This window comes from Caenorhabditis remanei, chromosome III (genome assembly GCF_010183535.1).
Source record: "Caenorhabditis remanei strain PX506 chromosome III, whole genome shotgun sequence".
NCBI lineage: Eukaryota > Metazoa > Nematoda > Chromadorea > Rhabditida > Rhabditidae > Caenorhabditis > Caenorhabditis remanei.
This window is the reverse complement of record NC_071330.1, coordinates 7,321,815-7,340,463: the sequence shown is the minus strand read 5'-3', so window position 1 is coordinate 7,340,463 and position 18,649 is coordinate 7,321,815. Positions and strand designations below refer to the sequence as shown.

At 36.8% G+C, this 18,649-nt stretch overlaps 2 protein-coding genes across 2 annotated transcripts; one reads left to right on the top strand and one right to left on the bottom strand.

Annotated features, from left to right (window-relative positions):
- Nucleotides 1-80: 80 nt before the first annotated feature.
- GCK72_009711 (uncharacterized protein) lies at nucleotides 81-1,510 on the bottom strand (the record flags this gene model as incomplete). Its single annotated transcript, XM_003113260.2, has 5 exons — nucleotides 81-206; nucleotides 258-339; nucleotides 388-625; nucleotides 1,251-1,296; nucleotides 1,343-1,510. The coding sequence occupies 5 exons, from the start codon at nucleotides 1,508-1,510 to the stop codon at nucleotides 81-83; spliced, it is 660 nt and encodes a 219-aa protein (XP_003113308.2).
- Nucleotides 1,511-4,803: 3,293 nt separating this feature from the next.
- On the top strand, nucleotides 4,804-6,568 carry GCK72_009710 (uncharacterized protein; the record flags this gene model as incomplete). Its single annotated transcript, XM_003112876.2, has 8 exons — nucleotides 4,804-4,859; nucleotides 4,906-5,051; nucleotides 5,100-5,200; nucleotides 5,248-5,337; nucleotides 5,394-5,503; nucleotides 6,113-6,260; nucleotides 6,319-6,408; nucleotides 6,482-6,568. The coding sequence occupies 8 exons, from the start codon at nucleotides 4,804-4,806 to the stop codon at nucleotides 6,566-6,568; spliced, it is 828 nt and encodes a 275-aa protein (XP_003112924.2).
- Between the last annotated feature and the right edge of the window lie 12,081 nt (nucleotides 6,569-18,649).

Genomic DNA, 18,649 nt, shown 5'->3' with positions numbered 1-18,649 from the left:
TGTTTACATCTTCATTTAAAAAAATCGAAAACTTCTTTTTAAAATTGAAGACAGTTGAGAAAGAATGTATTTAAATGGGATTACTTCATGAAAAGACTATCGATAAATCCTATATCAAGTACATGTAGTCCGGAGTACAACGTGAGAATCCACATAATGATACCAAAAGCAATAACACAGTTGATTATTCCAATAACTGTTCGAATCTGGAATCAGTTCAGAGTATTTCAGAACAAAGAGATGCTTAGATGAATTACCATTTTCGCACGTTTTCTTTCTTCTTCCTGATCATAAGCGCCAAATAATTCTTCAATAGCGAGTGCCTCTTCGTTTCTCTCTCTGAAAAATGTTTAACTAAAATGTGTCCAGCTGCAATGAAGAACGAACATTTCAAACGGATCAATTTCAAAAACAGGATTTTGTGGTACTGTTGGAACTAGTGCGTTTGAGTTTTTTGTTGATGACGCTGCATCAGGAGCAGAAGATGATGTAGTCGGAGGAAGCGGAGGTGCTGGTGGAGCATCATTCTTATCTTGTGCTGGCGGAGGTGGCGGAGGTGGTGGAATGGACGGTGGAACCTTTCCTTCTTCTTTTACTTGCTCTAGACATAAATATTGATCACCCACTGGAAAATTTGTATTTTGAGGGGGAGAAATTCGAATGAACTCACTTTTAAGGATAGCTCCAGACCGAAAAAATCTAGTTGGATTTATCAGATGAAAGTTATTTGAAAATAAAGAAATGGGAATGAGGAAAGGAAATTCAATAGTTTTGAGCGAATGTACTATGTTTTAAAAAAGTTTTGGATTGTGGAACGCGTGGAGAATTATTTAATTTCTACAATTTGACCAGCATATCACAGAGAGTTTTAACCACAAAAACGGGATGGAACTTCCCAATTCCATAAATTGATAAGTCCCTTAAATTAGAACTTGCTCAATGTGCTCGAGACTACATGACTAATATTTTTTTAATTCATTTTTTGATCTGAATGGGATAAGATCCGCAAGAAATAGATTGAAGCCGTAGTAGGTTTCCTCGAAGCAAATATGTTGGAGGTCTCTGTGTTTATCTAATTCAGAAGACATTCACTACAATGACTACATTGATTTTTGATGTATATTTTCTATTTCTATTTATATATTCAAATATGAAATTCGAATTTTTGTTAATTGAAAATGACGTAACTGGAAATATTTTTATTATTGAATGAAATCACAGATCAGATTATGATAAGTTTCAGACAATACGGTAGTTGTTGAGACAAACACATTTGTTGTACCGATCACAGACTCCCTGAAAACATTCATTCATTTCATATTAATCAAAATCATATCATTACCAAAACAGGAGAGCACATTTGTGAGCACATCATTTTGCATTTCGCACGGAAGACAACCGATGACGGTTTGAAAAGTGTATTCTGGAGTTGAAGATCCGACGGAGACAAAGCTTCGAATTCAGAAGACAGGACGGAAAGGACAAGGAGAACCAAGAAGATACACTTCATGATTGCTGGAAGAAAATGAAAATAAAATGGAAAAATATAAAAAGGGAAATAGAAAATCAGAAGACAGAAAGTGAAGAAGAAGATGAATGCACAATCTCTCTTCCCGAAAACCAAAAAAAAAGGCAGAAGGGAAGAAAAATGGATACGTGACAGAAATGAAAGAAGGAGTTGAAGAATGAAGTCTTTTGATGAAAGTATAACTATAATCAAGTGAATTTATAATTGTGCGGCCGGAAGAAGTACGGCTTCTTACATCTTTTTCTTCATTTCCACTTATTAAAAAGGGTGACAGAGAGAGAGAGTTGAAAATAGAATAGACAGCAGAACACGTACTTCCTATGTCTGTATTTTATGATTAAATCTAATCAATCGAGGCTCTCACAATGGGAAAATGTGGGAGAATCTAATCAGAATTCGAGAGTGAGAAAAGAAAAAGGAAATACATCCAGTGAATGAAAAATGGAATGAAAATGACGCACACTTCTCATAAAACCTTGTGAATTGTGTAGGGGAAAGAGGTGGAGCGTATCTCGATATACCTTTCAGAATAAGTAGGTTGACCTTATTATATTCTGAAAGGATTAGTTTCTTGATTCCATTTTTTTCTCGGAGACTAGTATAGAAATACTCGAGAGGAGAGGGGAGTTAGAGCCATCATAAACTTGGTTTGGATAACTTACGCAAAGTTTCTCATGTCATTTACAAATTAAATAGTGATTTCAGATAAAAACTTGTTATCAGAGTGATATCATGAAGCAAACATTGCTAGAGAGATTTCAATATTATTCCAGTTTGGTTTGAAAACGATAAATTATTATGAAAACAAAATATTTCTGCCAGAAAATTATGGAAAACATCGTCTGAAAATAAACCTTTTTGACGAGTTGGTTCTTTCAACATCAAGAATAAATATGAAAATCAAGTGAACAAAACGGGATTTTTGTATCAGAGAAGAATACATTTTATCAGATCTTTTGTCTTTAATCCAATACAAATTCTTTCGATTAAAATTCAATTTATTTCAGAAATTTTCAATTTACTTCAAATGTAGTATACCTTAAAAGAGATGGAATGGATCATGTGCTACACAGAAAGAAGACAGAAGATAAAAACAATTCCTCTGAACGAATATATACTTTTTCATAATTCAGAAAACAAAAACGAGTTCATCTGGTCATGTTCTTTACTTATCCCACCTTCTGAAAACATCGGAAACAACGTATATCAATTGAGGGAGAATCTAAATAAAGCTCAGACTGGTCTACTGGTCGATGAGCCTTTCAGACCGTCTGATGTACTCGAGAAAGATAAAAAGTTCGTGAATTCTTCGAAACCAACGCCTCCCATGAAGGATGATCTGAGTTTAATGACTGGGCAAAAAAAAGTGAAAAATTCAGTCATCAATAAGAAGGATCAACTTAGAATGCGTGGTCACTTTGGAATTATTCAGTTTTTTTTTCAGAATATTTATATTTACAAATGCTCGAAAAATGTGAGAATAAGAAAGAAGTGCTGGATTTATATTTATAGAAAGCTGAAAGAAACGGGAATAATAAGGCGACAAATTCTCATGGAAACACGCAAAAGAAGGTGAAGGCCAAAGAATTTTTCATTGTTATGCTCCGATGGGATTTTTCAGCCCATTGCAATAGTTTAATATTGCTCCATCCGACAAAAAACTATTGAAAATCAACTTTACTTCAAGATTTCAAGAAGTTCTGAATAGGTACAGAGTACATAAGATGTACTTCAATACCCCATCCTCCAAAATATTCAAAATATGAGACAGAGCTATAGTGAAATGTCTGAAACACCGTTTTGAAAAACAGATATTACATCTTCTTACATATTCGTAGATACTGGAAGTGGATTCCCAACGAAGATATCATGTTTTGCACAGGAAGCAACGAAAATTACAAAAACAAATAATCAATCTTGAATAGATAATTCGTTCTCTAATAAATAAATCATGTTCAAGTATTCAATCTTCTGACATCATGTAGATACGAATGTGGTTGAAAATATTGAATATTTGTGACTGATATTAAATAGAAGAGTACCTAGGGACAAGCAATTTTTGCTTATTCTATCTCATATTATTGCATTTCATTTGAATATTTATAGTTTAGAGTTTGGACAAGAATATATGGAAGCACGTATATCTTACTAAAGTATGATACATTGGTAAGTTGGACTTTCCAGGCAGGCCAATGGAAAACTGCCGAAATGAGGATCTGATTTTCCACCACGATTTCGCAGATAAAAATTGCAATTATTCCAGAATTCCCATGTTGTCGTCTACCTGAAACATCCCTCTTCAGAAACATTTTTGAAGTGGCACTCTTCTTTTCTAGAACTGATGTATATCCAGCCGGATATATTCAGACTTGCAAAATTCCGGGCCGGGCCGAGAAAGCTCCGGCCCGGCCCGGCCCGGTCGGCCCGGATTTGAATTTTTGAACTTTTTTCACTACAATTTTTTGTCCAAAAAATTTATTTTCTGAAATTTTTTCTTATTTTTTTTTTATCAAGTATATTTTTCAAAAACCTTCAAAACCTACAAAAATTTGTTTTTAAGAAATATTTTTCAAAAAAAATCGGGAAATTTTCGAAAAAAAATTTGAATTTTTTTCATTACTGAACTTCCGGGCCGACCGGGCCGGGCCGGGCCGGGCCCTAGAAATTTTCATTCCGGCCCGGCTCTGCCCGGCCCGGCCCGGCCCGTTGCAAGTCTGGATATATTCACTTGTAATTTCTAACTCGGTGTTTGTGGGATTGTAATTTTTGAAAACCGTCAAAGTTGCTCGTCATTGGGAAAACGGAGAGTGATCGTGAACAGATAGTATCTTCTTTTCCATTGCTTTCATTTTTTCATATACACGGAAATCTTCTCTTTTGGTTTGATCCAAAAAGTTCTGATCTTTTGGTCCAAGTTCGAAGAAAATCGGTTCAGTAGGACGGACGGTAGGATCGGCGACATACAAACAGACACACAGAATCTGGTGTTTGTTAATAGTAAAGATTTTTGGGAATTCATCCAATTTGACATTTTTGTTTTTTTTTCAGATATTTAGTCTGAACGACTGAAGTAAGCACTTCCCAAATCACATACGCACCTAACTCACGAGACTACTCAATTTGCTTCCTCTGTAATTTGTCTCAGACTTCAGTCGCCGTCTTTTCATTCGAAGAAGAAAAACCAAATGGGTTCAGAAATGATTTGTCCCGATTGGCTTGTCACTTTTTCTCGAGTATTCTCACTCACTGTTTCATTTTCTTGTGTTATTGTTTATATGATAATTCTGCTGTTCGCAATGACACAATTCAAGAAATATCATGTGTTTTTCATGTAAGATTTAAACTTTATTTCAAATGAAATATTCTAAATCATTCAGAACTCTTTACATGGCAATGGTATTCACTCGATTACTTGCTCTTTTGATGCGTTCCTCTGGTTATTTTCTCATTTTATACAGAGAAAGTGTTCCATATCAGATTTATAGTGCACTCTGGATCGCCAAGTTTTCAGCACAAGCAGCAGGTATTTTTTCAGAAATAACAACAATATTTCTTACTATTCAATTTCTAGCATTGGGTTGTATACTCGAGAGAAGTTATGCAACTTTCTATGCCACAAACTATGAAAACTCGAAACGTTTTTATTTTATTTCTCTATGTGTCGTCACTTGTGTGAGTTCTGACTCAACTAAAATACCCATTGTAATATCTAATTTCAGACTATATGCTCTGGATTAAGTTATGTTGATTCGAAGAGTGATCTCGGAAGAAAAATCAATACAGTTTGTTTCAGTATTTTTAGTTCTTTAGTGAGTTTTCATCTGTTACTCATCGAAATTCATTTCAAAGATCACATTTATTCCAGACAACAATTATGCTAGTTATAATCAACAGACGATTAGTTAAAAAATCGTCAGGAGCCAAGTGCAATCTCTCGGAAAGGTATCAATTGAGTGAGAATATCAAAGCTCTCAGGTGAGAAATATTTTGATTTTTTGAAAATTTCGAAAAATTGATTTTTTCGTCATAAATTTGGATTCGAGACTCTCGAAATAAGTGAATTAAAGAAACGTGTAAAACAAGTGAGACATCTGAAAAAAGGGTCATAAATCGGATTACGCCTATTCTGATTTAGAATTTTGACGTAGTAAAGATCCACCTCATGCGTGAAAGTGGAGGAGGAATTCAAGAAGATCACGTAGAACTTTCGGAGGAGATCTAATAAAAATGAGTTCTCGATGTGATAACGAGTTTGTTAGTTGTAATAGACTGGAATACAATAGGCAAAGACACTTGACTTTGCAGTATTTTGGGTTGAAAGCTCATGCAATGTAAAATGTTTTTTAGTTCGCTGGAAACGGTTGAGATGAATCTTTGAGAAGGAAATTATACGGATTAGAATTTTTTCGATCTAAACAAATTATGAGAAATTATTCTGAACTCCCAGAACACTACTTTTTAGAGAAACACATTTTATATGGAGACCGCTCTTGTCAGAAATTCATTTAAAAGTTGAACCGTAGGAAGAGACAAAAATAGCTTCAAAAAAAATATTAAAAACGAAATAGTTTAACCCATTTCCAGACTCTTGCTCCCATTTATAATGGTTTTATCCGGCAACTCAATACTTCTTTCCGTTGGAATTGTATTCTTCAATGTGGACACTGTATTCAATCTCCCAGAATGTCAATTGGTCCCTTTTTATCTTCCAATCTTTTATTTCCTTCTGATTGTATGTCTGCCTTTAGAATGACACAAGCTTTGTTTACATGATCTATTTTCGTTTCCAGAGTACTACAATTCTCAATTTGGCTGCTCCTCTTTACGTACTTTATCATAATCGTAAAACACTCCAAAAACGAAAAATTGGAGTTGCGGAGGTTGGTTGAGATGACGTTATGACACACGGGGGTCACGTCACTGTATTCCCATCAAGTTCATAATTATATTTAGATTCGAAACGTGCTCGGCGTGAATATAGTCGGTGATGGAATGGACAAAGAGCAATACTTTCAGCACTACAAAACCCAGTGGGCCTGATGTCGTGGAGAGCATACCCAATGGCGCCTCTTTCTCTTTTTTGTTCGACTCATCTAATTAGGATGTCTCCCCTCAATACACCCAATTCATTTGAGCTGAATCCATTGACTGCAACTCAAGAACAAGTACAGCTCAAATGACGTGGGTTTTAGATCAAATGGATTGAAGAAGAAGTGGGCGGACGGACCAATACACATCCAAATTGGGTCGAGCTGAATGGAAAAATGAATGCTAAAACGAGTCCCACTCACTTTTTGTCGCCCATTCTTCCCTTATTCTTCCACCTACACTGCTCTTCCTGTTTCTTTTTGTTTGTCGAGACCCACTCTTTTTTTTGGAAAACAATTTTGTTGCAAAAAAAGTTTCAAATTGGTTTTGTTTCATTCTGTGCACTCTTTAAAAGAGGCGTTTGGAAAACTAGAGTGCAGGTAGAATCATTGAAAATTCACCTGGCTATTCGCACGTGGGTGGGCCGCCGAAAGAGTGGAAAAGATATACTCTGTGGGGGCGTGGGTTACTGTAGGTATAAGAAATGGATCTAGAGAATGAAATGAAGTTGAAGCTTACAAAGTTTAGGTAGATTGGGAGCAAACATGGCTGGGTTGATGTCGAAAAAGTCATTTGTACTAAATTAAAAATACTAGTCTGCCTGTTACTAAAACTTGTCTTACTCAATTTCACGGTTCTGAAGTGTAAATTGCACTCACAGACTACTGTAGCTTTCACTAGTCAACGCGCCAACTGCGCCCCAGGTCTCAATTGCTCCTCACACATCAATAATATAATTCTTTCCGCGCCTCCGAAATTTCAAAAGAAACAAAAAACCCTTGCGGACTTCTCTCTTTTGATAAAAAGTGTTGATCCATCGGTTGACCACATGTTCCTTTTTCTTCATCTTCTCACTCTACGCCGAGGCATAATTAATCGGCTGATGACACTGCCAATACTCCCAAGATAACGTGATTTTGAATGTTTTCTTCTACAACTTGTTTATTTTGTTCTGTTTGCTTCTGGATCTTTGGAAGTCGTCAATTATGATGTATTGACACCGGAAATGTTGCGAATAACCTTAAACGGCATTTAAAAATGAATCTTGTTAATTGAAGAGGATCTGGAAATGGAAGGTATGGATGTGATTAGAATCAGATATAGATTCCAGTTTTTTTTATTTTCATCTCCCTTTTCGAGCCGCCTCGTCAGAAGTTTGTGTAAAAAGATGGATTGTTTTGAGTCACCGAAAGTAGGATTTTCGACTCAGGTATTTTTGGGCCACTTTGCCCACGAAATGGGCAGTATGGCCCGCCCTACGCGGGCCATCATGCCCATATTCTGGGCCACATGGCCCATTTCGTGGGCAAAGTGCCGAAATTCGGTTCAACGCGCAGCATTCAGCTCCCTTTTCTCTTTCCCATTAATCACAATAATTAACAAGATTACACATTTTTGTACTTTTCTACTATTTATTTGTCAAATTCAAACACAAAACAATTATTTCAATAATTATGGAAAGTAATAGGATAAGCTGAAATTGGTCAAACTAGAAGATGGAACATAGGGATACAGGAAAAGGAAATAATTTTTCGTGAAAACTACAAAGATACAAATTACAACAAAAAATTCAGAGTAAATGCAAAAAATTAAAGATAGAAGAAAATGAGCAGCTGGAGAGCGTAGTTGGTGATGATTCTTGTGTTGTTGAAATCATTTTTTGTTCAGCTGAAATTTCACCAAAAGTAAACAAAAACAAATAAAAAATACTGTCTTACCTGTTAAGTCGAGTTTAGATTTGTTTCATTTTCTGTGCGAAATAAGTAGAATTATATAAAAGGACGATAAAATTGAAAAAGAAACGAAATAAATAAGAAAAATCGTGGCGAAAAATCAGAGTGCGCAGTAGAGCGCGGTTTCTCAACTTGTGCCCACTCCGTGCCCATGCTGCGCCCATTCATCCTCACCAAGCGCCCAACCTGTGCCCACATCCACCAAGTATATCAACCTGTGGCCCAACCTGCGCCCAACCTGTGCCCACTGGGCCATGTGGCCCTTTTTGCGGGCACTGTGCCCTATTCACGCGCCACATGGCCCAATCGAAAGTTTCGTTGCCCAACCCTTGCCCAAAAATACCTGAGGATAAATAATATTTCCAAGTAGCTCTGATTCTTAGCTTTAATCTGTGATGATCTGATCTGTTTCATATCAAAAACTGCATCAGATGATTCGAAGAGCCACTCATTCCATCTAATCCAAAATCCAGATCATGACTTGAAAGTCGACAGTTTCAAGAATATTGCCTTTCCCCCACGCAATTCTGAAAGTGATTTAAACAAGTTCGAAGAATGATTTTTGAGAAAATTGAATCACGTCACGAATATCTGTGTCATCATTCAGAATTCATTCAAATTCATCATTTTTCCGTCTGTAAAATTATTTTTGGATTTCATTGTTCCAAATTTGGAAGACAAATCATTAAAGGCCGGCGTCAGCATAATTTATGAACCGAAACACCGCAAAATTCTTAATTTGGATTTAAAAATGATGCAGACTCTGATTTGGTGACTCTCTGGAGGGCAGCAAAAGGGTCAGTTTGCATTGAATTTCGCTTCATTGCACATGTGGATAAAGTAGTTTTAGAAGAGTCGCAACAATTTGTCGTCTCCGGAACTCCTACGCTTAAAAAAACGTCGTTGTTCAAGAAGTGACGGAAAATAAAAGGATTCTTGGAAACGGGCGGTAGATGTAGAAATGAAGTTTTAAGTTTTTGAAGTGTAGGTGGATTGAATAATTAATTAGGATCACGGAAAGTGAGTGATCAAACGAGGGAGAGTCTATAGGAACTGTCTTTTTTTGAGTTTTTGTAATAACTATAGAATATCATTGATAAAACACGGAGTAAAAAAAGTCCCAGTGATTGCAAAGTGATAGATTTTACAGTTCAAAACATCCATTGATTCATGAAAATCTTTTTCGTAGAAAGGGATGAATTTAAGAAATTCCCTTGTTAGAACTTTATTTTATGTGCATTTTAGATGCTGTTTATACTTTCATTTCTGCTGAAATTATTCTCTGTTAGAAGCCTGTTGTGAATAAAGACAGCCCCCAAATGGAAAAGTTCTGGCATGACTTGCCATCCATTTCTCTACGATTCATATCAATCAAAGTATTCTCCTTTTATTTCTAAGTTGTCTGAGGGACTATCACCTGATCAATGCGTTGAGATTTTTCTGAAAACTTTCAATGATGGATTCGGCATCCGGAAGAGTGCCTACGTGAAGTTCTACTCAAGAATCTTCTAGATTCTACGTGATTTTACACGATTTCGATCAAGTTTGATTGGAAGTGCAATTCTTAGAAAAAAGGAAATTAGTAGTAATAAAAAACACAAACACGGAATCTTTGTGGTAATCTTTTATATTGAGTGATGTGATTTCAAGAGGGTGGCTAATTCAAATTCAAATTTCCGGACGACAAGGTCAACTTGTTCTTCGTTTATTTCCTTCTTGGCAATGGATTTCCCGAGAATTTGTTGTCTTTCAGACATTCAAAAAAGTTTTTGTTTTTTGTTCTTCAATTGGCCTCCTCGATTCATGTTAATTGAATAGAGAAAAAGGAATAAAACATAAGGAATGCGTGTCATTGCGACGTCCTCTTCAGATGACGTGCTTCTCCCGGCGACGTCACGAAGAATATGGAGACGCAGAAGTTGAAAAAAGGGATACGCTACAACGGACCATTAATTTGGGTGGGAGCAAAAAATGAGCAGAAAAAGGAGAAAGTAAAAAGAAAGTGGACAGCGAGCAGAAAAAAGTAAGAGATAGAAAGAGCAAGTGGACGTAATGATGTCAGAAACAGGAAGTGGGTCAAACCAGATCATCATCTGTCACCACAAGTAGGTCAAACCCGTTTTAGTAATTATCTGAAAGAGGAAGAAAAGTCAAAGAACACTTCATAGAATAGGAGGTTTTCAATGCGTGTGTTTTGCTCACAAAGGAAGAAAAAACTATTAAGACTCATATTCTCAGGTGGAGGAATAGATTCCGAGAGAGTCATTATTTCTGGTTGCACCTCTCCTTTCTCTGAAGTTTCTATTGATATTTAACAAGTATAGATGCTCTTTGAATGTTTCAAGACACCTGGATACGGTTGGATATTCGATTTTTTGGAAAAGATAGTTGTAAGGATTGATAGAGAGAGTTATATGACACGATCAGTTCAAAGTATCATCTAGAATACAGTAAAAACTAACCAGACTTCAGGTTTTGGGACTCCGCCATTCAAACATTCTAGACCAAACCATTCTCGGAATTTCCCAGAAAACATATTTTAGTCTCCAGGAATTTTCGTAAAGACTAAACTTCTAGAACTACTAGTCAAAAAATGAATCAGATTCTGAGTACAGAAAGTATCCGATAAATCTCTTTTCCGATCCAAATAAATCCAACGGATCATGCTAGTTCGTCATTTCTTGAAATGACGTGACTTCTGTTTGTTTTGTTTGTTTTTCAATTGTTGAACTCCTATTAAATTGTTTCCATCCAATCAACTGCAGATCAATTATGATTTACTTCCTCCTCTGTAGTTGACCTCATTTGACCTCGTTTCCCATCTCACTCTCTCTTTCCTTGCAGCTTCTTTTGTTGTGACGTCTCCAGAGAAAACGGGTCAGTCAGGAACAGCTGAGCCAGTTAGCTAGTTTGTTAGGAGGAGAAGACTTCATCTTCAAAAAGAAACACTTCCTTATTAGACCACCCATACAAATTGTACTTATTTGGGTATTTATTCAGAAAATCCCTCCGTTTTCCACGAAAATTATTTTCCAAATTATCATCCTTTGTCTATGTTTTAAAGCTAGTGCAATCAGAGGTCTAGTGACGTCAATTATCTATTTCGAGTTAACGATTTGAGATTTCTGATCCAATCAATCGTCACAATTTTCCCCGCCGTGATGACATAACTTTCTAAAATCATATTTTTGAAAAGTTGTGTGACGGAGGTAAGTTAGTAAATCATCGAACTTTAAAGTGGAAAAATCTCAAGGGATATCGGGATCCACGACACAAAATAAGATGGACTATAAGATAATTTTGAAGAATAACTCTTTAGTATTTCAGAAAAAGAAAGAAGAAAATATTCACCCGCACCCGATTATCCAGCTTGTCTTTCTTCTTATTTCCTTCTCGTGTCTACTTTTTTAAATGCTCGATGACCACCACGGGCGGTTCTTTTTGTGCTCTAGCGGTTCATTGAATTGTTGGTCTTGGTCCCAAGTCAAAAGAGTGATGTCAGATATTAATACACGTGAAGGGTGGCGTTCCGGGTTGACTCGAAAATGAATGGAAATGGAAGAAGTGGGTAACAAACATCTGAAGCAGGAGGCCGCTGGGTTTTCATTTTTTAGCAGGTTCCTTTTCTCTGGTTGACTCTTTATTGACTCGAGTCTGGAGTGGAAACCTGAGATGACGTTTACTTTTCTACATCAGGATTCTGGGTTCATGTTCTTAAAATAAGAAACCTGGAATGAACTGCTATTAGCTCATCAAGAGAGTGTCTACAATATGCCAGCATAACTTTGGAATCTTGATCGCCCCGATTCAACAGTAATCCCTCCACTAAGTATTCAAACTCCAGATGCTCAATCGAAGTATTGGGAGACCTCACACCTTCTGAACTGAAAGAAATCACGTTACTTTTCGGAAAGTTGTTGAGTAGTTTCCTCCGAAATCCGTATGGTTCCAGAAGTGTTTCGAATCTTCTTTCAAAGTACATTCTATCATTTTTCCTCTTCTCTACTACATTTCGTTGCGCACTTCCGTTCGAGCAAGAGACTGGAGTCGGGTGGTCGTTTCCGGTTGTGGTGGGGGTGGAATCAAAAAAAAAGAAGGCAGATAGAATTCCGAGAGCTTCTATTCCATGTTACATATTTCCTCATTGTCTGATATGAGATCACTTGAACTCAGAGAATCCAGGTGGAATTGATCTGGATGCTCTCCGTTTTCTCTTTCTTCTCATATCTTCTTCTTCTTTCCCAAATTCATGAATTCTATCCGTTTCCACCCTCGCTTCTACTAACGACATGATAAGCTAATTTTGAAAAAAGGCGACAAAAAACATGACGCCGAAGAGCTATGAAAATAAGCTCAATTCAAAAGATCCACGCGCAATACACGTCACTTTTCTCAGTTAAATTAGCTAATAAGGAACCAAGATTTAGTTTGAGTGGTCCCTCCTTTCTTTTCTCATTCTCTCATTTCTCATTATTATTATTATTATTCTCATTTTGATCGACGCTTCTTCTCCTTTTCTTCTTTTGACTTTTCTTTACTTGAAGACTTCAAAATTCAACATGATCTCTAGGAAAAACAGTTCTCGAACACCTTCTAGATTTCGGAATTGACGTCTTCTTTAAACTTCTGATGTGTGTTTGTTGACCTAGTGAACTAGTTTAACAACTGAAACCCGAAACTTTTCAAATTCAAACCAGCGACAACTTTTGAAGGCTTTGGGTACATCTTCTTCCCTTCTCCACGTCACTATAAATCTTCAGGAACTTTTGTGAATTGACCTTATCAAATCTGCTTCTCAACGTCTTCATAAATTACTTGTTCTCCGATAAACAATGTTATGTGTTCCTCATATTTTATTCCGATCTCCTTTTCTTGCTTCTTCTCTCTTTTCCTTCTGTCGTCAGACATGTTCCTTCCCGTTTTTCTGTGAGTGCACAAAAAACAAATTGTTCCAGACTCTCGTCATTTGTTCTTCTTTTTCTCTAAACAACACAAATTAAGAAAATGCTTCAAAATGTGAGATGGTTCGTCTAAAGAAAAAGGTGAGGAGTCTTCTTCTTTTTCAAAATAAAAAGAGTAAATAATTGAAAGACGCAATATCTGAGCTAGGATTAGCTGGTGATAGTAGATCGAATCGCGATTAGCTCTCTCGTTCGTTTTTAGACAGGTTTACGATTCAGATGACGGAGTTTCAACAGATTCATAAGCATGAGATTCTCAAGAAATCCGTGGGCCGATTGACGATAAGTCGACTTTTAAGGATAATACAGTGAGGGAGGAAATCCAGAAAACGCGTAGATTTGATTTTTTTCTAGGAAAAATGATTTGATACGAGTACATTGTGAATTTAAAGAAGTGGATGAGGAATAAAATATCTCCGGACTTCCCACGTGGAGACAAGCCTGTCGTGTAACTAGGTTGATCTCGCCTATCGTAGATACTTCCCAACAAACCTACCGTAGTCTTCTTAAAGGAGGTGAGAACGCAAAAAAATTATGATCGAAATTGTGATTGAGAAGCACCCACATTTATCAAAGCCCCGAGTGGGCGGCTGCGTTCTCGGCCGTGTAGCTCAGCCGGTTGCGGTTTTGTACCCATGAGCGTTCGGTCATGTGTTCGGGTCCCACAGAGCAATCACTTACCGAATTTTGAGCCAACATTTTTTTTTGAGTTCTCACCTCCTTTAAGGGTTCGTGATATTAGAACAACTCAGATACCCTTATCAGTTTCCTGGATCTCAGACCTTTTCAAAAGAAACAAGACGAGACAGAAACATTGACTCAATTTGTTCTAGGAATATGGATAGTCTGGATGAGATAAACTTTGAATAATGTTTAATTCGAAAAATGCTCCAGATATCCAGAAATACTAAGATCGAATCCTAAGAGTCATCATATCTAGTCCACCCATCTGGATGTTTTATTCACATTTGCTCGTAACGGAATCAGAAAATCTCGGTACTTGGAATTATTTTTAACTGCATTGATATCTCTTAAAATGTTTCTGTTTTTATCCAACAACTCAATCCGTTTTGTTATCACATTCTCATGACCAGACGCGTCATGACAAACCTTTTTCTAGTTATCACTTTCCCGAAATGTCTAATGGATTAGGAAAGAACGCGTCGTCGTTTGATTCCTCTTCTCAATGATCTTCTTTTCAATTTGTTCTCAAAATTAGCCGTGTTGCTGAGAAAAGACCAAAAAAGGGATCTGTTCTGCGTCTCTTCGTCTCCTATACTCTTTTTCTCTCGCTGCTCTGTGAGTGTGTGCACTCTGCTTCTGCTGCCTGCTCCGTGAGACGAGGGGCGGAGTCTGTCATCTGAAAGTGGGGCGTGGCTTGACAACTGTGTCATCTCATCGCATCTTATCCCCCGGACAGAGACTCCTATATAAAACTAGACAGGATCGGAAGTTGAGACGAGCCACCGAAACTTTCTTTTCCATAATTTTGTTCCAGTACTCTGATCGAAACTATTTTGGAACTTTTCCATATGTCAGGCTTTCTGAAACTTGATTCTATCTTCGATTCGTTTATGTTTTTTCTTAAACCTTTGATTTAATAATACAACATTTTCATACACATGTCAAAATCCGAAAACATCCGAGTTCGCAGCTATTACTGTAATTTGATCTTTTATTCTTTTTTGAATTTTTTGATTATTTCCAACTCTTCTCATTCTCATTCTCTTGTCTACATAACCTGTACCCAATTACATGTATTTGTTCTCCTGCTTCATTATTATTATTTTTCTTTTTCTAAACCCTTCAAGCATCAAAATTCTTCAAGCTCGTCTGATCCAGAAACCAAAGTAGACTCTAAAAATATGTCGGTCAAAAATCGTGCTTCCTTCCGTCCTTCCCGTTTTTTACTCTGTCCTTTAGCCATCAATCTCCTTAAGATTTTACACCGTCTCAGTTAGCTTTTGAGCCTTTTTCATTCGCTTATCTATTCGTAGCATCGTCTAATAAATTCGGGAGTGAGGAAAATATTTGAAATAAACCGTTGAAAATCCGTAGGTCCGTCATCGTAACAGACCCAAACGGGTCATTCAATTCTTTATTCAATCTCCCAAAGGATTTTCGTAGATTTACTAAGAACGAGGTGGAGCTTACATTTTTGAGGAATGCCACCTGTCTTTTACGTGATGTCTATCAAGTTTCAGTCACCTTTCCCGATTCGGGATTTGACCTGAATATTAGGTGGGAGGTGTGTAAATCAAGAAGTACAAAGAGTTGTTTGATGTTTCCTATTTCAAAAATTGAGGAAGGAGGAAATCAAAAATAAACAAACATTTGTGAAAATGAATGAAAAGAAGGGATAGAAAAAGAAAACGGGGGGTAATAGTAGGGACCAAAAAAGGCTGCACTTCCTCCGAGCCTCTCCTCCGGTTTCTCGCCCCCGTGTCCCTTCTCTAAACTCTCTTTTTTCTTTCATTTCTCTAGTGTAGGCGGACCTGGAGCTGCCATCCCGACTGACCCCCTCGTCATTTCTCCCACACCGATGTCGGTGACATTCTGGCCACGCCTACTTCTAGAATGACCTGAATGAATGAAGGAAAAAGTGAAAGAATGAAATCAAGAGGAAGCGCTCAGAAGAATATCAAGTCCCGCCCAATTTTTCGGTCCTCCCCCATCATCCACCCGCACAAAATTGGCGGTTGAGTTGGTGGTGAAAGCTGTGATTATAAAAGTTGTTCACTCCAACAAACACACAATTTCTTTATGATTTTCATTCATTTTTTCAACTGATGTGATATGAGACTGAAAATTATAGTTTATTAGGGTATGATTAGCACCCTCACTACTCATTTTCTTGTATTAAAGAGATTGGAGATGATAAACAAAGAGTTGTGTACCCACCCCCACTTCCACTGGGTAGACTGAAGCCTTTAAAGAGCACAAAGGTTGATATAACATCATATATAAGGAGAGGCAAATCAAGATAGTTTCACAAAATTACTCAGTCTAGATCTTCTAGATATTCCCTCTAGAATACTGTTAGCTGATCTGTTTCATGATTCAATATGATGTCTGTTTGCTTTAGAAATGACATCCTTCAATTCACCATAGGCGTCTAGATTTAGTATATAATGACCAGAAATGAGATGAGTTGGCCTCCTTACAGTTTTGAAGATTTTCTTTTTGGAAACACTGTCTCAGCCCCTAACAATACTTTTACTTCACTTATACTTCCAACTTCAGATAAAACACGAGATTCTAGCTCTGTAGTCTACAGTATACCAACTCATGAAATAGTTGACAACTTTTATAAACCAGATTATCTATCTGGAAAGTCTATATGAACCTAATTTAACAAATATCTCAGTTACAACCTGGATTCGGGTTTTCAACCATTCCAATAACCATATGATACTCTTTTTGACCACTTCCTTTGTTTGAATACAGAAATTCAATATTTCAAAACCCTTAATTTTTCCCGTGTTCTCCCCCAAATTTGAATGGAGCAGTGAAAACAGACCTCCCGTGAGAAAAGTCTCCTTTGTGAAAATCATCTTCTGATATCTTGAGAATCGAGAACAGCTTTATATGGAACCAAAAGTAAGAGTTGATTCTACGGTATCTTCTATTCAGAGTGATGAGACTGAACATCAGTCGACTGGATTACAATATTCTTGTATCTGATCATGTTATATTTATTAATATGTCTATTCTCAACTTGTCAGTTCATTTCTCTATTCCATCTTGATCCCAAAATGATTCGAAATTGTGTTCTCCATTGTCTTTGACTGATCCTTTTCTACGCAGTAGCAATTAGAATGTCTCGTATTTCTGAAAACTTTGCACTTGAATCATTGAAAAAGTTTGTAGCCAAAGTATCCTTGATCTTCTGTAATGTTTCTAGAATATACTCATCCGGAAGTTCTAATCGACGTAGATTCCACCTTTTTGCTTTTTGGCACGAAATTTGCATCTAATCTCTGCTGACGGACGCCTAATTTGGCAGATTAAAAAACAACGGAAAGGCGCAATGAATCTCACTTTTCTCGTCTCACTAGATCGTCATCAGATTGAAAAAAAAATACAAGTTCATCTGAGTATCCTCTGAAGATTCACGAACTGTGGGGAGAGTGGATTGATAAGAAATGAAGAGGAGATTTGTTGAAAATAGGTTTAGACTAACGTACAAGTTTCATGAAAAAAGTAAGATTGACGCCATTGGGAATAGGATAAGTAAGAAAATTGATGAGCTTAAAAAAGAACTCGAACGGACGAAGATTTGAACTTTTTTCTTTTTTCAGATCAGTTCTCTAGAGATTTTCCTGTCTACTCGAACAAGTGTTCATTTTTTGATTTTTAAAAATTCAAATGCTGAATCTTTCAAACTTCCATCCGTTAGTTGATGTCACAAATAGTGTTCTCCATTGTCAAACTACCGGATTGAATACGAAATTATTCTATGTCTTCAATGGTTCCGGTTTTTCAACATCTACATGTTTTGAACCAAGTTTTTTAAAAACTTTTCGACAGTTTCAACACTGAAATTTCAATATTTCCAGATAAGAAAGAATCTCGATCAATCGAAATTCAGCTAACTCTCCTAATTTTATCTTTGTTTTACAGTAAGACTTCTGAACTTTTGAAAATCTCATAGATGCAGTCTAAAAATCATTTATGACACATTGTCTCAAAATCTCATAAAATGTTCCGAGCATTAGAGAGCTTGAACCCGAAAAGAGAGAAAAGAGAAGTGCGTAATGTTTCTGCCAAATCTCATTTAATCTTCATTTTCTTCCTGCTATCGCCGAGGTGATTTGAAGAGAATCTCTGATAATTTAAAGGAAAAAAGAGAGAGAGAGCAACAACAAAAGGGATTATCCAAATTGTTGCATCTTATCGACGACAAACGAGCGAACGACGCACTGAAAAAGTCTTTTCCTGATTAGCTCATTAATCTTAAAGACGTCAAAAAGGATAGACCTGTGACCTGTGTGAGAAAGGACAGATTGGATTGCATATATAAAGAGATAAATCCACGGTGTTTCAAGCCATTTCATTTCATTTTGAGACTCTTTTGAGTGATCATTAAACCACTTCTTTTCCCTTATTTAATGGCACACACAAGTAGAAGAAAACGGGGGAAGCCTCCTTTTCTTTCTTCGTTCTCTTTTTGTTTCTAGTTTGTGCACTCGACTAAATAAGAAAGAGAGGACCGTTTAATTATAAAGTTTCAAAAGGGACATGACTCAAATGATCTGGTGGACCTTCAACTCTTCCTCTGATGTGTCATTCATTCTACCACACCCCGGTCACCGAATTCATGATTCATAGTAGAGGTT